At 38.3% G+C, this 24,842-nt stretch overlaps 2 protein-coding genes across 17 annotated transcripts in view; one reads left to right on the forward strand and one right to left on the reverse strand.

Annotated features, from left to right (window-relative positions):
• The window catches only part of BLNK (B cell linker), a 93,248-nt gene extending 83,394 nt beyond the window's left edge, over window positions 1-9,854 (forward strand). For 5 of the 9 annotated variants that reach the window (XM_086898961.1, XM_023929683.2, XM_086898962.1 and 2 more), the window contains 6 exons: window positions 665-743; window positions 1,170-1,201; window positions 4,201-4,280; window positions 6,609-6,692; window positions 7,716-7,871; window positions 9,122-9,854. In XM_086898961.1, the coding sequence (XP_086755087.1) occupies window positions 665-743; window positions 1,170-1,201; window positions 4,201-4,280; window positions 6,609-6,692; window positions 7,716-7,871; window positions 9,122-9,241 (551 nt within the window). In that variant the 3' untranslated portion in view covers window positions 9,242-9,854. Of the gene's footprint in view, window positions 1-664; window positions 744-1,169; window positions 1,202-2,561; window positions 2,628-4,200; window positions 4,281-6,608; window positions 6,693-7,715; window positions 7,872-9,121 lie in introns of all 9 variants that reach the window. The other 4 variants (XM_086898960.1, XM_023929681.2, XM_023929682.2 and 1 more) reach the window with 1 other exon arrangement.
• Window positions 9,855-11,639: 1,785 nt separating this feature from the next.
• On the reverse strand, window positions 11,640-24,821 carry ZNF518A (zinc finger protein 518A). 8 transcript variants are annotated; one of them, XM_086898957.1, is made up of 4 exons: window positions 24,703-24,821; window positions 22,845-22,962; window positions 16,746-20,530; window positions 11,640-13,224 (listed from the first exon to the last, which is right to left on the reverse strand). In XM_086898957.1, exons 3-4 carry the CDS (start codon window positions 20,409-20,411, stop codon window positions 13,213-13,215), a joined length of 3,678 nt encoding a protein of 1,225 aa, XP_086755083.1. In that variant the 5' UTR covers window positions 20,412-20,530; window positions 22,845-22,962; window positions 24,703-24,821; the 3' UTR covers window positions 11,640-13,212. The 8 variants fall into 8 exon arrangements, with proteins under 8 accessions (XP_086755083.1, XP_086755085.1, XP_086755082.1 ...); XM_086898959.1 differs by lacking the exon at window positions 24,703-24,821 and adding an exon at window positions 24,004-24,515; XM_086898956.1 differs by having other exon boundaries at window positions 12,971-13,082.
• Between the last annotated feature and the right edge of the window lie 21 nt (window positions 24,822-24,842).

The following is a 24,842-nucleotide window of genomic DNA, read 5'->3' on the forward strand; positions in this document are numbered from 1 at the left end:
TTTTTTTAACTGAAAACATGAAGCAAACATCACATTCAACTTACTGTAGGTTTTTGAGGGGTGTTTGGTTTTAGCAGTTTCAAACTGGATCTGGGCAGCCTTAGTTGCACTGAATTTCATTGTTCTCTAAAAGCAGTCACAGTAGAACTGCTGAGGTTACTGGCAGGGTAATGTAGGACAGAAATGGACCAGCAGTGTGCCCATGTAGCCCTGTAAGTGGAGAAGGGGGAAGGGAGGGACAGGTTCTGAAGTCAGCCAGAGCCACCTCTCACAGAACCGACTCCTGGCAAGAGCCAGTCCCTGGCACAGACAGGAAATCCATCCCGTCCTGTCTCTGTGTCTGGGTGAGGGGGCGGCTCCTCCAGGCAAGGCTCAGCAGGAGCTGCTGCCTCACTCCAGGCTGGGATGCTCTGGCCAGCCCAGCCCCTGCAGGCAGCCGGCCCCAGCGCACACCCCCCTGCCCCACCGAGCCCTGCAGGCATCCATAGCACAGATATTAGAATTACTTAACAAAAAAAGCAGTGCCATGGCAGGCTGCCATGTAAGGAAAAACACCCAAATTTATAGTAAAAGAAACCCTTCTTCATCTACTGGGACTCCCTAATCTGGGATAATGTATTTCTGAAGAGATCTTGACTCTACCATTTGTTTTCCCAAACTACAGAAAAACCTACGGCACCAGAACGACGGCGCAGTTCCAACCAGGAGCTGCCACTTCCCCCCCTTCCAAGTGGTGCCCAAAAGTAAGATCCCTTTCCATCCTCTTTTGAATATTTCAATGCACCAGCTGTGAGAGGCTCAAAGGGGGAGAACTCTTTTCACTGGAGCCTTCGTGTTGCTTTTTCAGACCTGAGATTCCTGAAGCCTCACAGTAGCAAAAAAATAAAACCTGGCAAATGAATGCATACAAATATTATAACCATCACCAAAAAGCATGAGGGGATATAATCTGTAATAAGGTGATGGAGATTTAAAGCAATACGTTTAAATTCTTGCTAGTGGGATATAATTTTCTTTAAATACCTGAATCAGAACCATGTTTCCCAATGAACAAATGGGTGAGATGGAACACATTCTACCACTGCTTGCTTCAAATACTCAGTTTTCATATTATCAGGACTGGTTACGTGCCCTCAGACCTTTCTGTAATCTCTCAACATTTATTTCAGGCCTCTGCTCCAAAAGTCCTCAATTCTGCCAAGTAAGTATAATTCAGTTTTTGAATTAAAATGTTATTAACTTGTCATTTCAAATTAATATTTCAATTAAAATTATTTCAAAATACCTTGCATATTAATTAATTTGGAATTAATGTATCTGTAATGCATACAAAGAGGAGGTCAAGTATCCAGGATCTTAGCTCAACTAGTAAAATTAAGAGAGTATCTCAGGATTATTGATGGAAAATGGCTGCTTCATGTACATTTATGAATACTGGAAATTTCTAGCAAAGGCAGTTTGGGTCATTTCCCATCATATTAAAGATTCCATCAATCTTCCTTCTCACAGAAGAATCCTAAATATTACATTTCTGGGCTGCTCCAGGCTTCTGTTGTCTAGAAGACAGAGAAATTATTATTGCATTTGATTTGTTCTTTTCTACAGAAGGAAAAAAGAAGAAAGTTCTTTCATAATAGCAATAACATATATTCATAGCAATGACATATATTCATAATAGCAAATGCTAAAGCTCTTATCTTAGTAGTGCTTTCCAAATAAGGACTTTGTTTCAGTTCACAGTTAAAAACAAATTAGGTAATATGTATATAAACCCTCTTTGTACAGAAGTGTAAATTAGATTTAACATTTTTCTAGTTCCTTGTTAGCAGACACTTGTCTGACCTTCCTGTAAGCCCTTTACTGTATATAATCAGTCTGAATGTATCTTTCACACTGTACATAGATGGTGAAAATGGCCATCTATGTAGAAATCTACATTTGGTGTAGCTTAAACTTACATGCTATTATTAGTGTATCCCTGTTCCTGGAAACATTTGCTTGATGCATGGATATCAATTTTATCTCCTGTGCTGAGGAAGTGTAATATGGTTCACATTAATGTTCTTGACTGATGCACTAAAGTTTGTCTGCTCCTGTCACACAGCTGATGTGCTTCAACTTGAAGCATAAATTCTTACTGCCCCCTGAACTGTAACTATTCTTCAAGAACATCTGGTGCTAAATGATGCTCTGATCAGTAAACTTTCTTTAGCATAATCTTATTCTGTGCCAGGTCCAATAACAACTTTATAATACATACCATTGGTCCCATAATCACTAATGTCCCTTCAGCATAACCTGCCATCTCTTCTTTGTCCCCATAAAAGCCTAGAGCTAACCTCCATTTTCATCATTAAAAGTATTTATTTCCCATATGGCACAGTATCAAATGCTCCTCTGAAGTCCAGATTAAGTGAAGTGTCACATTCCCTCTTTGCAGAACTCTCTTACTTTAGAGAGCTGTAACATTTTATCTACTTGGCTAAGATTCAGCTTTTTCTCTTGCTAGTTGCACCTTTACTTCCAAATCTTGATGTTATTTCCTTCAAATTCTCTCCTAGGACCTTGTGTTCTGTGGAATCAGACAAAAAGCCCTGCAGATGCTCAAGTCACTTTTTCCACTTTAGGTATAGAAATTATGTTTGATATTCTTTAATCATTTGGTACCATCCTGACCTGAAAATTTTATCAAGTAACTTTTACCATCCCTGAATTTCATGTGCCAGTTTTTAAAATCTCCTGGGTAAAGTTTATCTGGACCCATCAGTTCAATTGTACTAAAATTATTTAAGCTCTGCTTCCAATTTGATTGTGGAAATTTCCATTTCTGTGCCACAATTTTTATTTTTTAGTACCTAGATTATCTTTAAAATCAATTAAATTCTTATTGCATAAAGCCCCATCACCCTTTACTTTTTCACACACAGACAAGGCATCTTTCTTGACTTCTTTTAGTACCCTTTTGCCAAGTCTAATTCACTAATCTGACTAACTTCTAGCAGTCCTTGCTTTAGTCATATAATCTACTTTCAGCTGTAGCTTTAGCAGCTGGTCAGGCAAAATTTTACAGAAAAAAACAAAATCCATAATATTGAATAGCCTTCTTCAGGTGATTATTAATTCATTGAGAGCTGGAACTGCTCCCTACAATGTCTCCCCTCCACTTGGAATGCAGCTTCCAGACAGTTCCATCTTTACTGCAAAAGTTCTAAATGTACAATTGTCTTTGAGCTCTCCAGTCCAATTGAATTCTTTAATTCTGGTCACTGTATGGTCTTCTCTAACATTCTTACTGCTTTCTAAACCAGTATTCTAAGTCAGAATTTTATTAGTGGAGATTTGACAATGCAGTCTGCAGGAGCACCATATCCAGAAAGGGTAACATTTATTTTCCCCAGTAAGTAGAACACACGGGAAAAAAAGCCTTCCATAATAACAAAATAAGTATCACTCAACTTTCTACAATGATCTTCTCTAGTATACTGATTTGCATCCAGCTGTGTTCACAAGTACCTATAGCAGCCACCTACACTCTTGGGCCAAATTCTGTTTTACCAGAAAGCAATAATCCATACTTCTTTCATTATATCATTACTATGCAACACTACTCACACATTTCAATTCTGATTTCTTAAACTCTTACATCTGTATTTCATCCTTATTAACTATTTCCAATGATGCTTTGTTATTCCAATTAAGCTTTATAATGTTTTCTATTAATTCTGCTTCTCCATTTAGCTGCCTGGACTATTTGCACATGCATACAAACAATTCAGGTAGTCTAAACTGGTGAAAAATGGTCTTTGAAATAAATTCATTTTCCTGACTCACTCACCTGTAAGACTGCTTCTCACACTGGACTGAAAATTAATTGCATCTTGCATTTTCTTACCTATTTCTACATTCACTCCCTTTGGTGATGGAAGAGGTTTTTTCCTGTATTCTGAGTCTAGTTCTGGCTAATAACCAAACTCTTATCCAAACTGGTTTTCTCTTCACAAACAAGGCTACCCTTTGGGCAGGCAAATATCCCAGCACTTAATATAGGCCCCATGCATTTCCAGTAGAAAGCTTTCCTGAGTGATACCAAAGGTCAAGTGTTTCCAGATCTTCCACAAAGTCCTTGTAAAAAAAACAATTTCTTACATCATAATAAGCATACTTAAAAAACTTACACATGTTGTTCTTTCTCTTTTCTAGAAGTGCCAGAAGCTGCAAACCGTTCTTTGGGGGCTTCCCCTCCCAGGAGCACTTCATCTATTTCAAATTCTGCAGACCAGGTATAATATTAGCTAAATTCCTACTACAGGAATCTCCATATCCTTTATTTTAAAATAGTATTTCCACCCCTACCCCTTTCCAAAAGAAAATGGCACTCCTTCTGTGTTCTATGCCCCCTTTTGCAATGAGGCTTTTCCATAGCACAAATAATCTGAATGTTAGCTTTCGTTAAAATATGCTCAGAACACATAGCATAGGAGAGGTTGAACAAACTGTAGAAAAATATGTCAATAATATTATATTAAATATTGGCACTCTACCAATCACAGGTTTAGTTTCATGTTTTCCTGAGTCTTCAGTTCATCCTTTCAACATGACTGAAACAAGGAAATCTGTGGTGATGTACTTAAGTCTAGTCTTGGATATAGATTGCTGTAAAGAGTTTTTAATCACATCCTTTTTTATACCTTGTACCTGTACAAATTGTGTACAGGAAAAAAAGTACATTAAGCAAATAGAATGATGCTGCAGCACCTCCACCACATGTTTTTGTCTCTCCCAAGTCCAACTCCCTTCAGTTCCTTTGAAAAGATCTCTTCTCATTACAGTTAATGTTGTCAGTTTTATGGCCAATTCTTTTTTTTATGTGTTTTGTTGCAACATTAAGCTTTGAATGATCTAAGCAAATGCAAGATTATTTTCATTTCAGTGCTATTCCCCTTACTCTCATTTTGGATGAAGGGAGAGTACAAAATGCAGAAAGCCATTCTTATAAGCCCAGTAGTCACAAACAAAGTAAAAATAGTTCCGTTGAGCGTAAAACAAAGGCTCTGTCATGCAGACCCAGTAACAGTAAGTGTTCTAAAGTCTGACATGACTAAGATAATACAACAGTGTAGAACACAAAGGATTTGAAGTTCTGGAAAAATTTTAACTGTATGCCACACTAGATATTTATTACAAAAATTACTTTCAAATAAGCAATCCAGAAGAGTCTACATAGTAAACAGCTTGTAGCAATTACATTTTCAATTTTTATGTAACAGCCATGGGCAGTAACAGAACTTAATAAAAGATCCCTTTCGTTAGAAAAAAACTTAGCTGTTAGTGTTATTTTCCCAGCAATTATATACAGTGGTATAATTTGCTGTAGCATCCTGCACAATACAGGTGCTCACAGATGTCATTCGTTCCCATGGCATTCACTCTTTGCTTGGTTCCCACCCAAATGTTGGCAGCAGCTGTCTGCTTCTACATTATAGGCCACAGATAGTGGTAGAAGAAAGGCCTGGGGCCACAGATTCCTTTTTCTGTTGAATAAAGATTTGTTTACTGGACTCATTCTCTGTGTGGGCAAGTACCTTTCATATAAGCAATTCCTCTCACCCTTTTCTTTTTCCAATGAATAGTGTGACTGGAGAAATACTTGGAAAATTTTTGAAGGAAAAATTATATGTTATGGCTTGAACCAGTCAATGCCCCCAAAATTGAGGCTCTGCTCTCTCCTCACTGCCTGCCCCCTTCCCACCTTCTCTGGTGTTCCATTCTGATCCTGTAGTGGGTTGAGCCAAGTCATTAAACTGACAGAAAGCCAGCTTGGCAGTTGAACACAAAAAAAGACAAAACAAAAAAGGAAAGTTTTGGGATTTTTCTGCGAGATTAATAAAGTGAATTATCTCACACCATGCGATCAGATGAGCAACAAAATGAGCACAAAGGAGAAGCCAAGACTTTCCCTCTCTGGCAGCAATAAGTCAAGTTAGACCAGCTCAGTTATAATGTGCAACCTTCAGTCTGTTTTGTACAGAGGTGAAAAAGCGTGTATGAAAATTAATTTTATCATTAAGCTTGTTACTGTAAAACTGGAACAAAACTTATCCAATCTTCATTCTGTCCAGGTGGAGACAATCATGATTGTGTTCACAAATAGCGTTAAGTATATGGGAAACTTCATTTCCAAAGCTTAGACACCCACCAAATCCAAACACCTTGCGCCCAAACTGAGCAACATTTAAATTATTAATGGTTTATATATTCCTCAACATTCCTCAACATTTATTCCTCTTTAAATTCTTCTGGAACAGCTTCAGTCTTTGAAACTGTCCTACGGTTGAACCTGACTGCTTTCCTCAGGGCATCCCTTCTTTGTCATTTATCAGCCTTCTATCACAAATCTGTTAGCAGTGTTTTGACATGGCAGTTTTTCTTTGCCCTACCTCTATCCAACTAAAACTGTGAACTCCTGGCAAAGACTTTTTTAAATTCTGTGTTTTCTTAATTTTAGTTCTTCATAGCTGTCATTATTTAGCAGTAATGCCCCTACAGGCCATATTCTTTATCATTACCATTGTTATTTTAGAGGTGAAACACTGTTCCTCTCTTTTTAGGATGCTGGTGTTCACAGTAAAGCATGGTATGCTGCTACCTGTGATAGAAAAATGGCAGAAGATGCACTGTACCGATCCAACAAGGTAGGTCACTTTCAAAGAATGTCTGTTTTATAGGGAAAAAAACCTCAAACTTCAAATTTAAAAAAATTAAAAAGACAACCATAAGTATTCAAAGAGCATCAATTGCTTTGTGAACAGGTCAGAACTCCCGTGTCATGCAAGTACGGTCAAACCTGGAATTACTATGATGACGTTAGTTAAAGCTGTCTTTCATTGCAACATAAAGTTGCATTAGTGTAACTCAAAGACCAAAGCACTGCAGAGAAAGCTATTACAGACTAGAGAGCTGAGGAAGATCTTACAGCTCATGCAGACCACTCAGAGAAGTGTAAAGCCCAGTGGCTATTAAGCAGTCTCCACCACTGTTCAATGGCTCATGTGAAAACCGCTATGTGGAAAGGCTGGTGTTGCTATGCACTTTGACATAGCAACACCGTGCATTTAGGTATTTGGAGAATTTGAATTCTCTCAACTATTCTGAGTACAAAATCTGGTGTCACAGGTGGGAAGAGGAGCATGTGGAGTTGATTCCTCAGCATCAAGTACATTTCCATTCTTGCCTAAGTCCACAGAGCAGGATAAAGGGGCAGAGCATGGGGGCTATCACCAGGTGAAGGCTACTGTGAATTAATGAGCACAGGGCTACATTGTCAGGAGTGCAGGTGCTTGACTGTGGTGAGCTCCTTTTTGCAGCTCTGGAGAAAAGGTATCTCCACCTCTCCCAGCTTTCTTGCCTACCTGCTGCCACTGAAAGGAAGTATTCCCTAACAATCTCTGGACCCCAACAGATGGCTACCACTGTGTATTCTTTTCTTTGTTTTCTTTCTGGTTGAGAGAGAACAGGCAACAGCAAAGTTGATTCTTAAATGACACCTTTGAAAGCTACTGTTAGCAGGAATACATGTTACTTTTCATCTGCTGCTATTGTTTTTCTAATGGGAGAAAAGGGTTTAATGCTAATATAAATCAAAATATTAAGCTAAAACCAAACTAAGTTGTTGGAAAGAAATTAGCCAAATACACTGACTACTTTTCTCTCCTTAGGATGGATCTTTTCTAATAAGGAAGAGTTCTGGACAGGATTCACAGCAACCATATACACTGGTTGTGTTTTACAACAGAAGAGTGTACAACATTCCTATACGATTTATTGAATCAACAAGGCAATATGCACTGGGAAGAGAAAAAAGTGGTGAAGAGGTGAGATGATGTGGGGGTGTTTTTCCTAACAGTTTTTAATTGTATACTTTTAATAAGCAAGGACTAAGATATATTGCACTATGACCAAAAAGATTCTTCATATATGAAGATAAAAATATACTCTTTATAGTGACTGATCTGTGAAACTAGAGAAACCAGTGTTACAACAGCTCCTGTACACTGTAACTAAAACCACAAATCAAATTTAAAACATACTCACAGAGCTGTTAAAGTTAGCAGGGTAAGAGCTTCAGCCACACTAGATAAATTTTCTGACTGCTTATCATCCTCCATCTACCTTCTGTCTAAGACTCTAGTTATGTTTCTTGGAAAATTGCAAAGGAAGAACAGCCACGCTCAAAAAACAAAACAAAACTCCCCAACACTATCAAAAATTAGAATGACATTACTGTTAATACTGTTTTCACGTAAGAATATATTAAACTTTAGCTCTGGAGTGAAAAGATCACTGGTTGTCTACTCTACCACAGAGATAATTACTCTGATAGTAAAACAGAAACTTGGAACACAAATACCAATAGAAACAGTTTACCACTGCACAGAGTAGGCTTTTCAGCAATGTGAAAGTAGGCTTAACATAGACTAATTATCTGCCTCCCAGGCACCAGTTTTGAGATTAGAGCAAATATAATAGCCTGGAGCTCACCTGGTCTTCAACAAAGGGTGAAAAATGACCTCAGGATAAATAGATAGTACAAAGTCTTTATTGACCAAAGTCCAAAAGGAAAAGCAACAGATCTAGCAGATTCTGGATACTAATTTACAGTGAAAAACATTAAAAGTGTATAACTAGAACAGTTCTCATAGATGGCTGTCTGTACCTGTTACTCCTGGACGTAGCCTTCCCTCTGAAGTGGCTGAACCACATCTGCCACAACTTCTGAGCAGCCAGTCTGCCACCTACTATATATTAAGGTAAAATGAAATGTCAGTTCACTATGGCCCACAGCAAACTCAGTGGTTTACTTTGTGCAGGTGGCAATTGCAAATGGAAAGGAGGAGACACCTGGTGCCTGTAATATCTTCTATTGTTTAATCTGTTTATGACTAAAATCAAAACTAAGAAGGATCAGTGTTCTCACTTAAAGGCAAAGCATCTAACTTGGTACCAAGTAGCTTAACTCCCTTAAATTACATGAGAAGCAAAGATAAAAAGATGCAATGATTCCTGTCAATATTACAGCATTGAAGGAAGCCAGCACTAATTATTTCCTGTTTTCTTTATCCAGCGCTTTGACAGTGTTGCTGAAATAGTAGAGAATCATCAGCGCACCTCCCTGGTTCTAATTGACAGCCAAAACAACACAAAAGACTCAACAAAACTGAAACATATTGTTCGAGTTTCTTAATTAAACTGAACTGCTAAAATGAAGACCTCTTTAAGAATTTCTTTCAACCTGGACAAGGTATTAAAAGAAGAAAATTCAAAATGATGGGAAACTTTTAAAGAGTACCTACAGAGTAGTAAGAAATGCATTTCATAGAGTTCAACCCTATGTCCCTTTTACCAGGAAAGTGTTCACATTTTTTAACACATGAAGCCAAAGCACATACACTGTCATCTGTGACAACAATGGGTATCCAAGGTCATGGGAAGAACTGCATACCACAGCCTGGTCCTCTGACTGTTATTTGAAGATAGAGTTCTTGGAGGACATTTTTGCTTTAAAAATGAGACTACTCACAGTGATCTACTCTTTCCTTTTATGTTTACCACGTATCGCTGCTTTCAGCAATTTCTTTGTATAGTGCACAGCCCCAGAAGTTAGAGTAACTTAACCTAAGGTACCACTGTGCACAAGTTGAAAATAGGACTGTACTTTGTGATTAGTGGCAATAAATCCACCTGAATGTTTTAGATATATGGACATCTGTTGTACCTTCCCTCAGATTCACTCTGTTTCACTGCTATTTTTGTTTGTATTTTCAAATGTACAAATAAAATCTAATACTGTAAACTCAGTAGTATATGTGGAGTGCTGGACTGCATTCCTTGGCACCCTTCCAGCAAGAAAGCATCAATTCAGTAGCATTGATGTTTTAATGTATATGTTTGTATGTCCTTCACAATGTGTTATGAATGCTATCACTTTTTACAGCGTTATCTCATATATAGATACACACACATATAATTTGGCTTAATGACTTTCAAATCTTTTGTCTTCAAATTGCCTGCTGTTGGTGACCCAAGTGCACTGCATCATTGCTAAACCAATTAACCACACAGTTATTGCTGAATTACTGTTTATGGAGACACATGCAGAAAAAAAACCCTCCTTTTTTATATGTGATAGCTTGTTCTATCACACTAGTTTCCTTAATGTATTATTGTGAACAAAGTAAACTTCCACAAATGTTCAAGTGGTGAAAATTAATTTGATGAATGTATAAATGGTAAATTTAATTGTATCAATGAAAAACTTATAGGAGCAATTGCTAACTAGCTCTAGCTAGTTTGATTTCACTGGACCTGAAGACTCATCCATCTTAAAGGTACTTTCCAAAACCAACACTTTATACACACCTGGTTTGTTCACTTTGTTCCAAATAGGCAGTTTTCTGTAGGATTATATTCATATATTAAAAGCATGACTGAGTCAAGACCTGCAAAGTCTCAGCATGTCAGAGGGCCATAGCATAGCTGTATTCTGCAGCTACTTTATTGTGCTTTTGATCAGTTGCTCCTAAAAGTCTTGCACCTGACTTCTAGAAAGAATTGTACGCCAATACGATGCTCAGCACATGGCTGCCTACACATCTTGAGGCATTTCAACTTCCTCCCTCTGCAACACAAGCAATACTTACCCAAATGTAGTGATAAGACACTGGCAAGTGAGAAACAAGAAATGGATATAGACTTTACACATGCCTACCTATGACAGACCATTCACAGTACTACATAAGGGCTATGTTTAGTATATTGCTTAGTTAGTATTAGTTTTATATTAATACTATGCATAATGCTACTGAAATGTTTAGATTTGGCATTAAGACTGCCAAGTCAAAGTGTCAGAATTAACACAGAAGTTAGTAGAATCTGCAATTTTAATTTACCTCTTCTATATGTGTACTATTAAATTATTTAGCTACTCTAAGAACTACTTTAGAAGCTATTTCAAGCAATACTCAGTGGAAGTACTCTGTGAAAAAGTAGCCACTGAGTATTTAACTTCCTTTGCATTCATGTAATCCTTGCCTTTCACTCACGTACTGCAGTCTTTAAACTTTGTACTAACTGTCTGTCTGTCTGCTAACCTTTCTGTGCTGTTCCTCAACTCTAGGTTCTTCAGACATTCTTTCTAAGTGTGCAGTAGCTCAATCATTCTAGAACTGAAGGAAAAAAATTGTGAGAACAGGGGAAATGCAAGTGTGTATCTTTCACACAAGACTAGGTATCACATTTTGAAGGTAATTAGCACTGAGCACTTTAAAGCACTGCTGCTCCTGCCTCTCAGCTCTAAGTGCTCAGCACTACATGTAATACTGTGGCTGACCTACAAATAACAAATATGCCCTAGGTAAACAGGCCAGTTACCTGTACTTTATTTTTAATCCATGTTCTACATGATTATAGGGCTACCTTATAGTTTTGACAACGAAACAAAGCAGGGAGCTGATAGGCAACACAACCTTCCACAAAAAAACCCTATCAGCCTGAAATGAGAACTTCTTAGGCACAAAATAAGGCTCCATGGGGGAACAACAACCACCCCACCCCAAAAAAAAAACACACACACAAACCCACCAGACTGTTATCAACTACTTTACTACACTTGGTGTTTTGTACAGGAACAAAGGAAGCAGACTGGTTACTCTGCTTTCCATGTCCAAGCTAGATCTGTTACAGCTTGGCAGGACTATGGTGCAGACATATTTTGAAACAGTTTTAGCTGGAGAAGGTTTAAGCAAGTTTAGGCCTAAGATTGTACCAAGTTACTATTCCCTACATTCTGGACATAAATTGTCACTCAGGATGAAGCCTGCTGTGTTAAAAATGCCAGTGCTGTGGACTGAAAAGCCATTACAGAATGTAGGGAAGGGTGACTTGGTGCAGCTGTTGCAGTGCCAGCAGTCATCTTAATGCCACCACATGTATGCACCAGCTAACAGGTATATCAAGTCTGACCTGACAGACAGAGCAACACACCTCTCCACTCATCTTTCTTTGATAATGTGATAGTGCTAGCTAATTTCTTTTCCATATAATTGTCATTCACTGAACAGCTAAACAAAAACAAAACAACAAAAAAATAAGAAATCACACACACACAAAAAAAACCCAAACTTAAACATAGAACTAGAAATGAACTGGTTCTTTTGTCTGAGAACTCAGGGTGAAGTGTCATACTTAATAATATACAAAGGAGAAGTGATGTCTGCCTACCTGATACAGAGAGTACAATGAGTACTGCATATCATTCCTGACAATGTCACTCCATGAAAGGAATAAGAGCTTGCATTCTCAGAAATCCAAGTGTTCACACACACACAAGTTACAAAACTACATTCTTCCTTCAATCAAAAGCACCAGCAGCAAACAGAGATTATTAGATCTTTAAAAAAGTCTCATATAAGAACAATTTTGTAACAAATTTTTGTTCAAACACTGGAATTATTGAGGAAGGGCACCATGACTTACTGATGAATACACATCTTGCCAAGAATACATAATGGGATAGATTTTAAACCTCTTCAAGGTCGAACAAGATACTCTACAGTTGATAACCTTGAGCTTTCACCTCTCTTTGTATGTCCCAAAACAATATAATCAATTTAAAGTTTATCTTGCTATGTGCAATGTTACAAGCTATTTTAAAATGTTATTGTTGCAAAATCAAGCACTCAGAATCAAGATACTTAAAGTTACCTGTACAACTTTGTCACGTGACCTATATCCATTACAATGCAAACAGTAAATATACTATCATTTAATATTTTTTCATATAGACTTATGTTTCACTTGGTACATGCAATACTTCAGAGATAAATTGTAGCTGTGTAATGAAAACCTGTGGTTTGCAGTATATTTGTAAGACACCTTTCCTCAATTACTGAAAATACTGAGAAAAGCACCAACATTGCAGGAGTCAGCCAGTAAAAAAGGTGGCTTCATATATTTAAAGTAGTTGACCGTTTCACTGAAGAACGGAACATATTGTTCCTGCATCTTCCTCTGCATCTTCTTGTGACCTGCAACAGAGGTCAGATCACTTCAAACAAATTTTCTGCTGATGGTAATTGATTGTCATCTTAATTTCAGTGAAGTCCCACTTGAGATTTTCTGAAACCTGATCTGCAGAAATGTCGAACTCTAAGGACCTCAAACAACGCACTATGGAAAAGGTCATAAGAATAAAGTTATATATTTAGAACAGTACTTGAGCAACCTGCACTAAATAATACAAAGACCTAATTAAGGGTGGGAAAAATATTGAATCACTACCCAGGAGGGAGCAATAATTCTCTGCACTGAATGAGATGGATATCCATGGGAAAAGTGACACATGCCAATTAATTAAGATCATACAAAGCAACCTTATTTCAATATTTTCTAGATTTACAATGTTTTCACAGTACCATTTAAGGTCAATTCATACAAAAACAAATTAGAAAAGAATTCCAGTGACAGCTGTAACTCTTATGATTCATCAATACAGAGAAAATGCCCTAATGCTACAGCAGAACTTCCACCTCAATGCTAATTGTTAATAAAAACTGGTCATCCTTGCTGAAATTGCACCAAGTAGGTTTAGAAACAAACTTCACATAATCTTTTCCAAAGAAAACAAAGGCAATGTCCAAAATTCACATATTCAATTTCAGTTTACAGAAGAGCAAGCTGAGGCAGACAACAGATCCTTCTAGTCAAAAAAGCTTTTGTCCTTTCCTAATGCTGTTTCTTTCCAACCTGCTTCCTCACCACTACACCGATCTTCTTCAAAGTTCCTAGCCAAATTAACATCAGAGCCCAAGCCCATTTTGCAGCACAAAATGATCCAGTTTAGATACACAACACATACCAACTGTATATTAATGCACCCGAACTACGCTGCCTTGACTGCTTCAGTTGACTTCCATACTTAACTCGCCAGCTGCAAGGCTAGTGTGCATCTTCCTGCCACCAGACAGATCAAGAAACAAAAATTTATCTAATCACTGAAGCATTTAAATAATTTTAACACTTTTAAAAACATAAGTTGAATTCAGGCTAGTGGTGACATGTCTGTGACATCTATGACATCTTACTGTTTCATTGGTAGCAAGCAATCTTCATTTTCACCTTAAGGAAGCAGTAACAGAAAGCTACTTGGGCTTGCTTACAATCTAAACCCCCTCAAAGATTTAAATGCCCCAGTCCTGTCCAAGCCCACTGTTCAATTTTAACAGTTTTTCCATCAATACTTTGGGAAGCTGGCTTACACCTTCATACTTGGCCAAAAGGCGCCAGATATATGGTAAGAGCAATCCCACAAAAGACTGAAACTTCTAGCCTACAGAGGTTCATGAAGAATCTGGAGAACAAAGCCTCAAGACATACTTACTGTAGACAATAAGGACCTTCATCTGCACACCCTCAGTCACTATGGTTAAGAGGTCTTTTGTTTACACGCCCTCATATAAAGACTAAAAACTGTAAAATGTAATCTCTCCTCATTATCCCTAAAACTGAAAGTAGAAAGCAAGCAGGCTCTTAAGAAAATTACCCTACTGACTGGTAAAACAAAAGAGCCTTGGTTCTGCCAAACCCTTGGTGCCCCAAAAGACAGTATATCTGAACAAGCAATAGTAGAAAACATTAAGTCATTATGGGGACAAATAACATCCACCGGAAATAAAGCTATGATGCAATTACAAGCCTAAAATGGTGCTCTGCACCTCCCCATATCCTGACCTTCCTAAAGGGTTTGCAGCACTCATAGCACGACAGAAATACTTTCTATAAATGCTCAAAGTCATATGCTGTAAACACAAGTTATAGCAAATTTAATAGTGACAAAATCAGTACAGATCAGGAATGTTCACCATTCTTAAACACCATATACATTATGAATATATATACTGTATATTTTCAATCAACTTCATTCTGACTCACCGTATTAACACAATCATAATATGTTTTATTAATTTATATGAAAAATACTTCACTAAGAAAGTAGACAAACTGCACAGAAATAGTACAAGTGTCATGTGCATAGCAATATAGCTTAAAGCATTCACATATGGCTTTGTTTAAATGAAACTGTTGGGGGAATGGCCCTATACAGACCCACGGTTACACAGTTGACATAATGTAAACTGCTTCACATCTTTGAGGCACTTGCTAATAATAGTGTTCAATCCCTGAAAAACAACATCAAAAGCTAATAAGTGAAAATAACAAAAATCCCAGGATAACAGCTGTGTGTATTGAAAAGTTTTTAAAAATTGGTTTTAGTAGTGCATGCACAGAACTGAAAAACTGGGGGAAAGGGTGTAATTTCTGTGCAAGAATTATACCAAGTAACTGAAAAGTATAAAATTATTTACATGTTTAGGGATTTTAAGTATGTACAGAACAAAAGCCCTGAAGACTCATTCTATAGAATAAAAATATAGCACGATAGCAGTAATAAAAATAATGTATTTTTTATATTATTTTTTTTTTGTATTTGCAGTTAGTTACAAGTTATTTAAATCACAAAGTTCTTGATCTTTCTCAAATCTGATGGCAATACACTCCTTCTTTTAAAACAAAAGGACTATGCATCCTTTTTCAAACCCAGCTACAATACTGACATATAAAACAGAATGATTTGTGTATCCTAATCCAACTGACGTTTCTTTTTTTACACTTTAATGAACAATATTGATTTTCTTCACTGGTCATCATTCCATTCATGAATTCCAATCTCGAGTAGCCTCCATCAGATGCCTCTGTCCATGTCCTACCCAATTATCCTGATTGTCAAATATTCTACCGCAAAACCAGCAGCTAAACTTAGCTTTCAAGGTATTATTAGAGGTAGTTTTCACAATCTGGTAATTGTTTTTGCTAGTCTTTTTCAGTGTCAATTTTAAGACAAATCTTTCTTTTACAGGGCTAATGGGTTTTATTGTCCTGTATCTTTTTTGAGAAAACTCATCAGTAGTTACATCTGAAGGATTGCAGAAGTCTGGCTGCAGAAGAGCTTCAACAGTTCTTTTTGACAATAAAACCTTAAGAACATGTCCCTTAAATTTAGCAATAGTTTTCATTAAATTTACAACTTCTGGAACATCTGCATCAGGATGATTAAGAACAACAACTGGTTGATTTCTCCGGGGGCATATTACAAGCTGGTTAGAATTAAAAGGGAGTAATTTCAAAGTCCTCACGGTTTTTTTTGATGCCCTTTGTTTGCAAGGGCTACCTGGTTCACTAAAAATGTTAGCCTGATTCTTTTCCTTACACTTTCTGTGCAACATCGCTTTCTTTCTAGGAGGTTCTGGACAACTAACCTTCCTTTTACGTTTGAAATTCTTGTTTCTTTGCCCACCCACAGTTCCTGAACTTTTAGACCCAGCTTGATTTAAATTAGGTTTTACTTTTGCACTTCTGTTTTGGGTGCTCCATGTGGACTTCCGACAACCAGAGTTATTCCTCTTGTTAGCAGTTATTACTTGCATACTCTCAACAGAGTATTTTTGCAACTGTGTCCCTGCAGATTTAGCAGAATAAACAGGTTCTACAGGAGGAACACAACTTGCTGGATTAGAGCTTGCCAAAGAGGCATTTGCTGGCATTAACCCACCTGGTAAGTTTAAGGCATCATTAAAACTAAGATTAGTTTGTTTCTGTGCTAGTGCAGGAGTAAAGAACTGCAAGTTATTCACCTGTAGTGAGGGCACCAAGTTGTTTACTGACTGAGTGTTATCAGACAGTGTATCTGAAGTAGGAGTCTTAATTTTCAGCAAAAGCTTTTGTTGCATGGCTCCAGTTTTCTTTGGTTGACAATTTTGATGAGCATTATCCTGAAAAAAAATTGGTTTATTAACTACAGGCTTGTTTGGTGTCATACATTTCAGAAAAACTCCCTGCTGTCCATCAGGCGAAAGTGCATAAACATGTTCTTCCTGTTTAATTTCCTGTTGCTTTACTGACTCCAAAGAACCAAAGACAGGATCCTGGTGCTCTGGTAACACCTTCACAGAAGAAGTTGCTTTCACAGATGACTCTGATGAGTTTGTAATTACAAGAGGTGCTTTGAATGGCATACTATTCAACGAGTCATTTACTGTACTACATACTTCCCCATTACAGGAACTTCTTACATTTCTAAAATTGCCGTTTTCCCCCTTCACTTCTGAAGCTGATATGGTTATTTTCCCAAATTCTCTGGATGCAATTCCCCCTAAAACCTGAGAACTATCATTAGTGGCATTTGCAACTGTTCCAACTGCCCCACTAAAAGTCAAAACCATTCCAGGTCCTTTATTTGAAACAAAAGATGCAGGTACACCTTTAGTAGCATGCCCATCTGATGAACTGGTTGATGGAAGAAACTTTCCTGAAACCACCTGTTGTCTAGACTGGTTAGAAAGGTGGAAAGGAACAAAAACTCGTGATGGAAGGGACTGAACAAAAAGGGCTTTCTTCTGTTCCTGAAGAACAGGCAAAACTGGTGAAAAGCTGCTAGGATTTTGAGCTGCAGACAGTACTTTATCTTTTACTAACTGCTGTGTAAACTCATCTGTAGGAGTTTTTAGCAATGTACCAACACCCAGAGTTCTGGATAATTTGTCCATGTCCTGTGACTCGAGTGATGTTTTGGGTGTCTGTCTTTCTCTCCCGCAATGTGTACCTTCATTTGTGCTACATCTTGTGTTCAGCTCTCTGTTACAAAAAGGGAAGTGGACATTAGAAGGAGGCCTCTGAAAACCACTTGCAGTTGCAGAGCTTTTTAAACGCACACAGGCTGCATCCCCGGTCTCAGGACCAGAAAGCAGCTTTTCGGAATGAAGTTTGACACAGTTATTCGTCCTGCTGTGGAACTCTTGCTGAGAAGTTGTTTTTACTTTTAACACATCTTGAAGTAACTGGTTTATCTCAGGCGGTAAGTAATTAGCTGCCTGTTCACTTTGCAATGAGAAAACAGATGTGATTTTAGGCATTAAGAAAGAGTTAACACAATCAGAAGCATTTTCCTGGAATTTCTCAGCTACTTTCTGAAAGCCTTGCTCTATGTTAGCATCCAAATACTGCTGGCCATTTTGCTTGTCCTCTGTAAAACATTCACCATCAAGACCACATTTAGATTGGCTTTTAAAAGACACAGAGTTATTCTTAGTGTTTATGTGTTCGTAAGTTTTATTAATATTTGATTGGGCTGACACAACTTTCTCTGCTTTTGAACCTTTCATCGATTCTGAATGTGAAGATGCAAGTTTGTTTCTACTGTTTTGAAAAGAATCTCTTTTGCTAAATTCTTTGTATCTGTCATCTGTTGATGTCCAAATGCTACACGGATTGTCCACAGAGTCCATTTTGGAATAGTTATGAAAAGACAACAACCTCTCATTAGATGAATCCACTGAGGTTGAGCAATAGAGATTATTAGTTCCATTACTATTATTCAGGCCACCATTTTGCATTTTCGGTTCAGGAAAGATGGGCATTTTCATAGGGTCATAATGAAGGGTATTTGTAATAGCAGGTGGTAATACCTGAGGATGACTTGAAGGACAAAAGCTTCCCCATGAGACACTAGTTTGAGTTCCAACTTTTTTTACCTCTTCGTGTAGAGGTACAGTTGAGTCCAGCTTCATTGGCAAATAATTTGGACATTTTCCTACAGCTACATTAGAAGGTGCTACAGTTTCAGAAACACTTCTCCCATAAAATATGGAGTTATTTTGTTTTTCCACTTTTGCTTTTCCTGAATGAGGATCAGAACAAGAAAACGGAGGGGAGGTTAATGGATGAACACAATTGTTCTTTAAGGTTGACTGATCAGTTACATGTGGTATAGCACCTGAAGACAAGCCACAAGGATCAGCAGTCTGTAGCAAAGGAGTTGCAGAACCACCTTTAACAGGATCAGCTTTGTGACCCAACAAATATTCATTTTGCTTACTTGTAGGTAGTAATTTTATAACAAGATGTTGTTTTCCATCTACCATTTTAAAGCCCATAAATTTAGCAGTGTAATTTGCTGGAACAGATATTTTATTGTTTTTAACCATCAATACTGTTGGCCCATGAACAGCATTTTTCAATAATCCCAGGCTGTAACTTGTTCCATCATCTGCCTTATTGTATTGTGCAGCAGTAGCAGAGAGCATGCCACCCATGAAATGACACTTTTCTGTGTATTTAATTTGATCTTTCTCTTCATTTGTTTCCACATCTCTCATACACTGGTTCAGCTCCTCAGCATTTGTCTGAATTTTATTCACACTTCTTAGCACTTGTGTATTTTCTCCTCTGGCACTGTCACTTCCACTGCTAATCTTCTTCCGTCTCCAGAGCGGCTTTTTTGATGCTCCCATTTTATACCTTCTTAATACAAGCTTCAGTCCTGCTGGAGTCTTTACGATTCTTTTTTCATATTTATCCTTTTCCAGTTTTTCTTTTGCAATGAAGTGGTCTCTGTGTAAAGCTATGATGTGTTTTAAAAGATAATCTTTCCGTGATGTGCTGTAACTGCAATAAGGACACCCAAAAGAAAACATACTGGTATGAACAAGAAGATGATTTTGGAGCTCCTCTTCTGTAAAGTTTTCTTGATGGCATTTTCCACACTTATAGGGAATCTCTTTATGTTTGTGAATGTGCTGAACAAACGTACCCACATCATAGGTCAAAAACCCACATTTTTCACACTGAAAGTGTCCATTTACACAATGTTTTGATATGAAGTGTTTTGTCAAATCCAACAAAGTGTATATCTGTTCATCATTACAGAGCTCACATTTAACTAAAGTGCTACGATGGATGCGTCTGTGCTGTTTAAATGACTGAAAGTCATTAGCTGAGAAGCTGCACATCTCACAAGGATACAAAGGCAACTCTCCATAGTGTAACAGCTGAAAATGTTTCTGAAGGTCATTTGGGCTGTATCTAATGTTATCCTTGCATTTCGTACAAGTGAAGTTCAGTATCTTTGCTGCAGTTTTCAACCCTTCTTCAAGTTTCCCTTCTGGATTAATTTGCAAGTGGCTTCCCTCTGAACAACTGAAATAGCTTCCGCTTATTTTCTCTAGACTTAAGGACTTCCTTGCAGTTTGCTGCTTACACTGAAAGAGCTTTTTAAACCTATCAACTTCATGCTTCATTAATACTTCATTTGGAATGTTCACCTTGGGCAATTCAATTTTCACATTTTTTAGTCCATAAGTGAGATTGACATCTAAAATTGCTGGTTGAATTGTCATACTTAAAGGATCACTCACCAGTTCTTTTTTCAAAGTAATGTCTGTAGAAAAATTCTTCATAGCATCGTGTTTAAAGAAACTGATTTGCTTTTTGTCACAAAAAAAGTGTTCCTGTTCAGATGACATGATTTTAGGTTTTACTTTTCTTTACATGAATTCTTGAGATTTAGTCTTACTTCTGGCAGCAAATGAGACAACTGTCCCGAGTTATTCTCAAAGCTCTACAACTTCCCCATTTCATTCTCCTGAAATTAAAAAACAAACAAAGCAAATAATTACTTTTAAAACAAATGCAATTAGAACACATATTACAATTCACTAACAAATATGTGCCAATCCCTGAAGTTGTTAATTTTTATAATACTACTCAAGGGTCAAAAAAAAAAAGGATGAGGCAACAGAAAAAAGCTATTACACTGTAACCTTTCTTTCTTTGTGTTGGGGGTGTTTCTTGGTTTGTTGTTTGGGGTTTTCTTCAAAAAACATATATAGAACTTGAAAAATATGTTTTAAAGAACAACATCTACTGAAAGATACATATCATCAAATTTTGGATTTTTCCTGTAAGCATAAAGAAATCTGAAGACCTACTTTTTTTTAATTAAGCCTATGTTTACTATTTATTGGGGATTTCAAGCAAATGAAAACATTCCTTTGTGACATGGATCACTAACTGAACCTAACTGAAGTACTAAAAACAAGTCAAAATCTACAGAATTTTATATTTTTATTACTCAAGTATGCTACTCTATTAGTAACTTTTGTGCTTGAAAAGGAAAGAAAGTAAAATCAGAATTCACTAATGGAAACATGATCTTTACCAACACCAAAAAAACAATCACCCTGACCTACAATTAATTTTTCACATGCCTACCTTTAATACCACACGAATCTGAAGCAGTCAACAGATACAAATTCTCAGGTGTCTCATTGCATGTTCTTGGGTACATGTTAATATTTTCAGTGCATGACTGACAACAGTACCCATCTATGGATTAAAAGGTTCAAACAGTTATGGTCAGCATCACTGTCTTGCTACAGATTTCATGTCAGTGTTTCCACAACAGTTTGCACTAACAATTTATAGTAGCTCACATCTATATTTGAACAATATTCCCAGTCCAGAATGTCGACATAGAATCAGCAGAAATGGAACAGCAGCAAAATTAATTTAAATTCTGAAAAGCAACACTGGAAAGGAAGAACTCTTTCTTCACTTATATAACACTTCTTACTAAGAACTTTTTCCACAGTTCAAGACACAAAGTCACTTTCTTCTTTCCTAACAGAAGTTAGTAAATTGTTAGCTGAAATCTGATTAGTGATTCTCTATCCCCTATTCTTGTGCTCACCCTGAAGCAACACACACTTGGAACTTATTAGATTATCTCATTTATTAACATTCAAACTAAAAGAATGATCATATCCTCTCCCTCACTGTGACTAAGTGCAAGGGCTGCTTCTAGATCTTGAAGCCATCATAAGCATTAGCCCTAAGGTCTTTCAAGTATTTTCCCACAGTCGTGGGAGAAGGAAGTATATAGCATTAGACATGCAAATATCTGACAAAGAAAATGGAGACTGAAAAATTTTCAAGTTCATGTTCTTGTATCATGTAGCAATAAAAGCAAAACACTTTAAGCACATGCTTTAATGCATTCCTTTGGAGAAGATACTAGCACTTCTGCTCAATTCTTGAAAATAATAAACACAACAGACTTTGACACTATACATAGACTCTAGTATCAAGTAAATTCACTTAACTGTGATCTCCAGATATGAGACCTGCATGACTTCAACTATACATCTGAAATCCAAAAAAAACCCCAAAACAACAAACCACAGACACATCCACTTCCTCCTCGGAATCTCTCCAAACGGCAACACTTTAGGTACAGGATTTTTATTTTTCTTTTAACTCAATGACACATTCCCCATCTTCCACACAAAAGATTAATATGTGGGATATTACCCTTCTTTGAGCCTTGAGAAGGGAACAACTCATGTGCATTTACATTCCATTTCCACCAAAAGAGTACTTCATTAAAATGCATTCTCTTGCTAATGGTATATCCCTTGTTTGAACAGACGCAAGTTGAACTTCCACATAAATAATAAGTAACTAAAAGTCATTTGGAATTGTTTGCTTGAACAACTTTTTTAATACACAGGTACAACAAAAAGATTACAGTTGCATGATTCAATACATCATACATGATAGTAGCTGCTGATCCTTCAGATTTAAAGGTAATACTGCCAGACACTGAAAACTGATGTTCACAATTAAAACTATAGAAATCAGAAATGGATGAAGTGCTGCAGAGAACAAGGCTCAGGCTTTTAATACCAAGCCAGTGTGGTCCTCAACTGAGGACATTTACATTTGGCAAAGACTCCCAACCTAAAAACTTAATTTTGTTATTTTTGGGCAGCATACTAACAACAAGCTCCTACAGCATGACAAATACAAATATTTAGTTGAAACAACCATTTTTAAAAAGGGTTGGTTTTTTATCGCAGGGATCTTTAAACATACATTTCCAAAGAAATCTGACTTACACGTTAAAAAAGTACTTGACTTAATTCTTCAACAGCTGGGTTTTTTCCACACACACAGAAGAGGTAAGTATGCAAGACTCAGAAAAGGCCACAGTCAGAAGAAATACTAAAAAAAGTTCTGGAAACAAAAAGAAAGGTACTTTAAATAGTGTAAATATAAGCACAACTGAAAGAATAAGCTGAAAAGCACAGATCCCTCACAAATTTACATTATTTGGATTTTTAATACATTGAAGACAAAAATATATACAAACTTCTCTCCCAAAGAACACCATCAAATGTAATACAAATACTGTATATTTACACAATATAACAATGCCTATTTTACCTTAGCTTTGCCACTACATCTCAGGCATTCATAGCTGGGAAGCATAAACACATGACAACTTAAAAACAGCACAGAAAGAAGTGATTGGTGTCTCTGTCCATCAAATTTTAACTTGAACTCAAAAGCCATTTATCTTTTCTCAAGCAAAAATTTTAATGTCAAAGACGTAATTATAAGTTTCTATAAAAGTGTGCAAAAGCCTGGGAAGGAGGCAGAATATTACATTCACAGTATCTGAAACAAGTAAGTGGATTTAAATGCAGATATAATGAGCACAAACATTGAAAATACATAAGCATGTGCTACAGATAATTCTCACTCAAAAAATCCCCAAACCACTAAGAACAAGTGTAAGTAACCACTTGAGGCTCTCAGCCAAAATTTTCTTTCCCAAAAAAATGCTGCAGTATGTCCATATTTTCTTTAAAGTACAGAGAGAAAGTTTTAGCTATATACTTTGATCTAGTCAAAAACTACATACACGAGTTAGACACTGCTAAATTAGATAACTTTTAGTTTTTCCATTTCGAACTACATTCAAAATAGGTATCCCAGCAGTCAATACCTTCAAGATCTCTGAAAAAAATTAGACTTAGATGTTAATAAATAAATTAAATCATACTGAAGTATATCCCATGTCCGGTCCCATTCTGTGTGCCTGCTAATTTAGAGTGGTGCCTTAATCTCTTCTAAGAGCCGGACACATGCGGGAACTTTAAAAACTAGGTCTTAATAAACCCATAGAGCTGGAGCAGTAAGATACAACCTGACCAGTACAACGGTGCTAAAATGTTGTAAACATTGTAACCATTGAAAAAAAAAAAAAATCACCGAAGCACTCTCGGAGCTCACACACGCAGACTGCCCGTGCCACAGGGCGAACCTGCCATTAGGAACACAGCAGCGGAACACGGCGGCGACACACGGCCAGCGCCAGCCCACCTGCGGGCTGACGCTGCCTCCGCCCGCCCGGGGCTGCCAGGGGAGCAGCGGTGCCACGGCCGTGGCTGGCCGGGAGCCGGCCAGAGGCTGCGGCGGCCGGTAGCGCCGGGACAAAGCGCGGGGCGGCCGACGAGGCGACGGCAGCTCGGGAGCTCCGTCTGACGGCGACCACAGCAGCGCGAGCTGGCGACATCGGGGCGAGCGAGGCGCGTCCCTCCCCGGTTGCTCGCCGGAGCCCCGCGGCAGCGCCGCCCCCGCCCGCCTCCGGCGCCCCCACGTCCCCGGAGCGGCCGCGACTCTGGGCGCGTAGCCCGGCGGAGGGATACGGTCCCACGGCCGGCGGCACACGAGGCCATTTGTGTTCGGTGCCGCCGCCCCGGGTGCGCCCCGTGGTCCCGGCCGCCCCCCGCCCCGGCGAGACCCCCGCGGACTATTTAATGTCTCACCCTCACCACGGGGCACCGTCCCGTCCCGCCCTGCCGCGGCCCTCGCGCCGCGTGCCCGCTCCGCTGCGAGCCGCGCCGGGCCGTCCCTCCCGCACCGAGCGGGTCCTCCCCGCTGCCCGTCCGACTCCCCCCGCGAAGGTACCTCGGGTACCGCCGCTGCCCGGCGAGGCGCTGCCGACCGCCATCACAGTTTCCATCCGGGGACTGCCGGGTGCGAGCCCGGCCAAGGGGCGGCCGCGGCGGAGGGATACGTGTTCACCTGAGAATGGGCGGACGGCGGCC

The sequence above is a fragment of the Cyanistes caeruleus genome, chromosome 8 (genome assembly GCF_971803275.1).
Source record: "Cyanistes caeruleus chromosome 8, bCyaCae1.hap1.1, whole genome shotgun sequence".
NCBI classification, from domain to species: Eukaryota; Metazoa; Chordata; class Aves; order Passeriformes; family Paridae; genus Cyanistes; species Cyanistes caeruleus.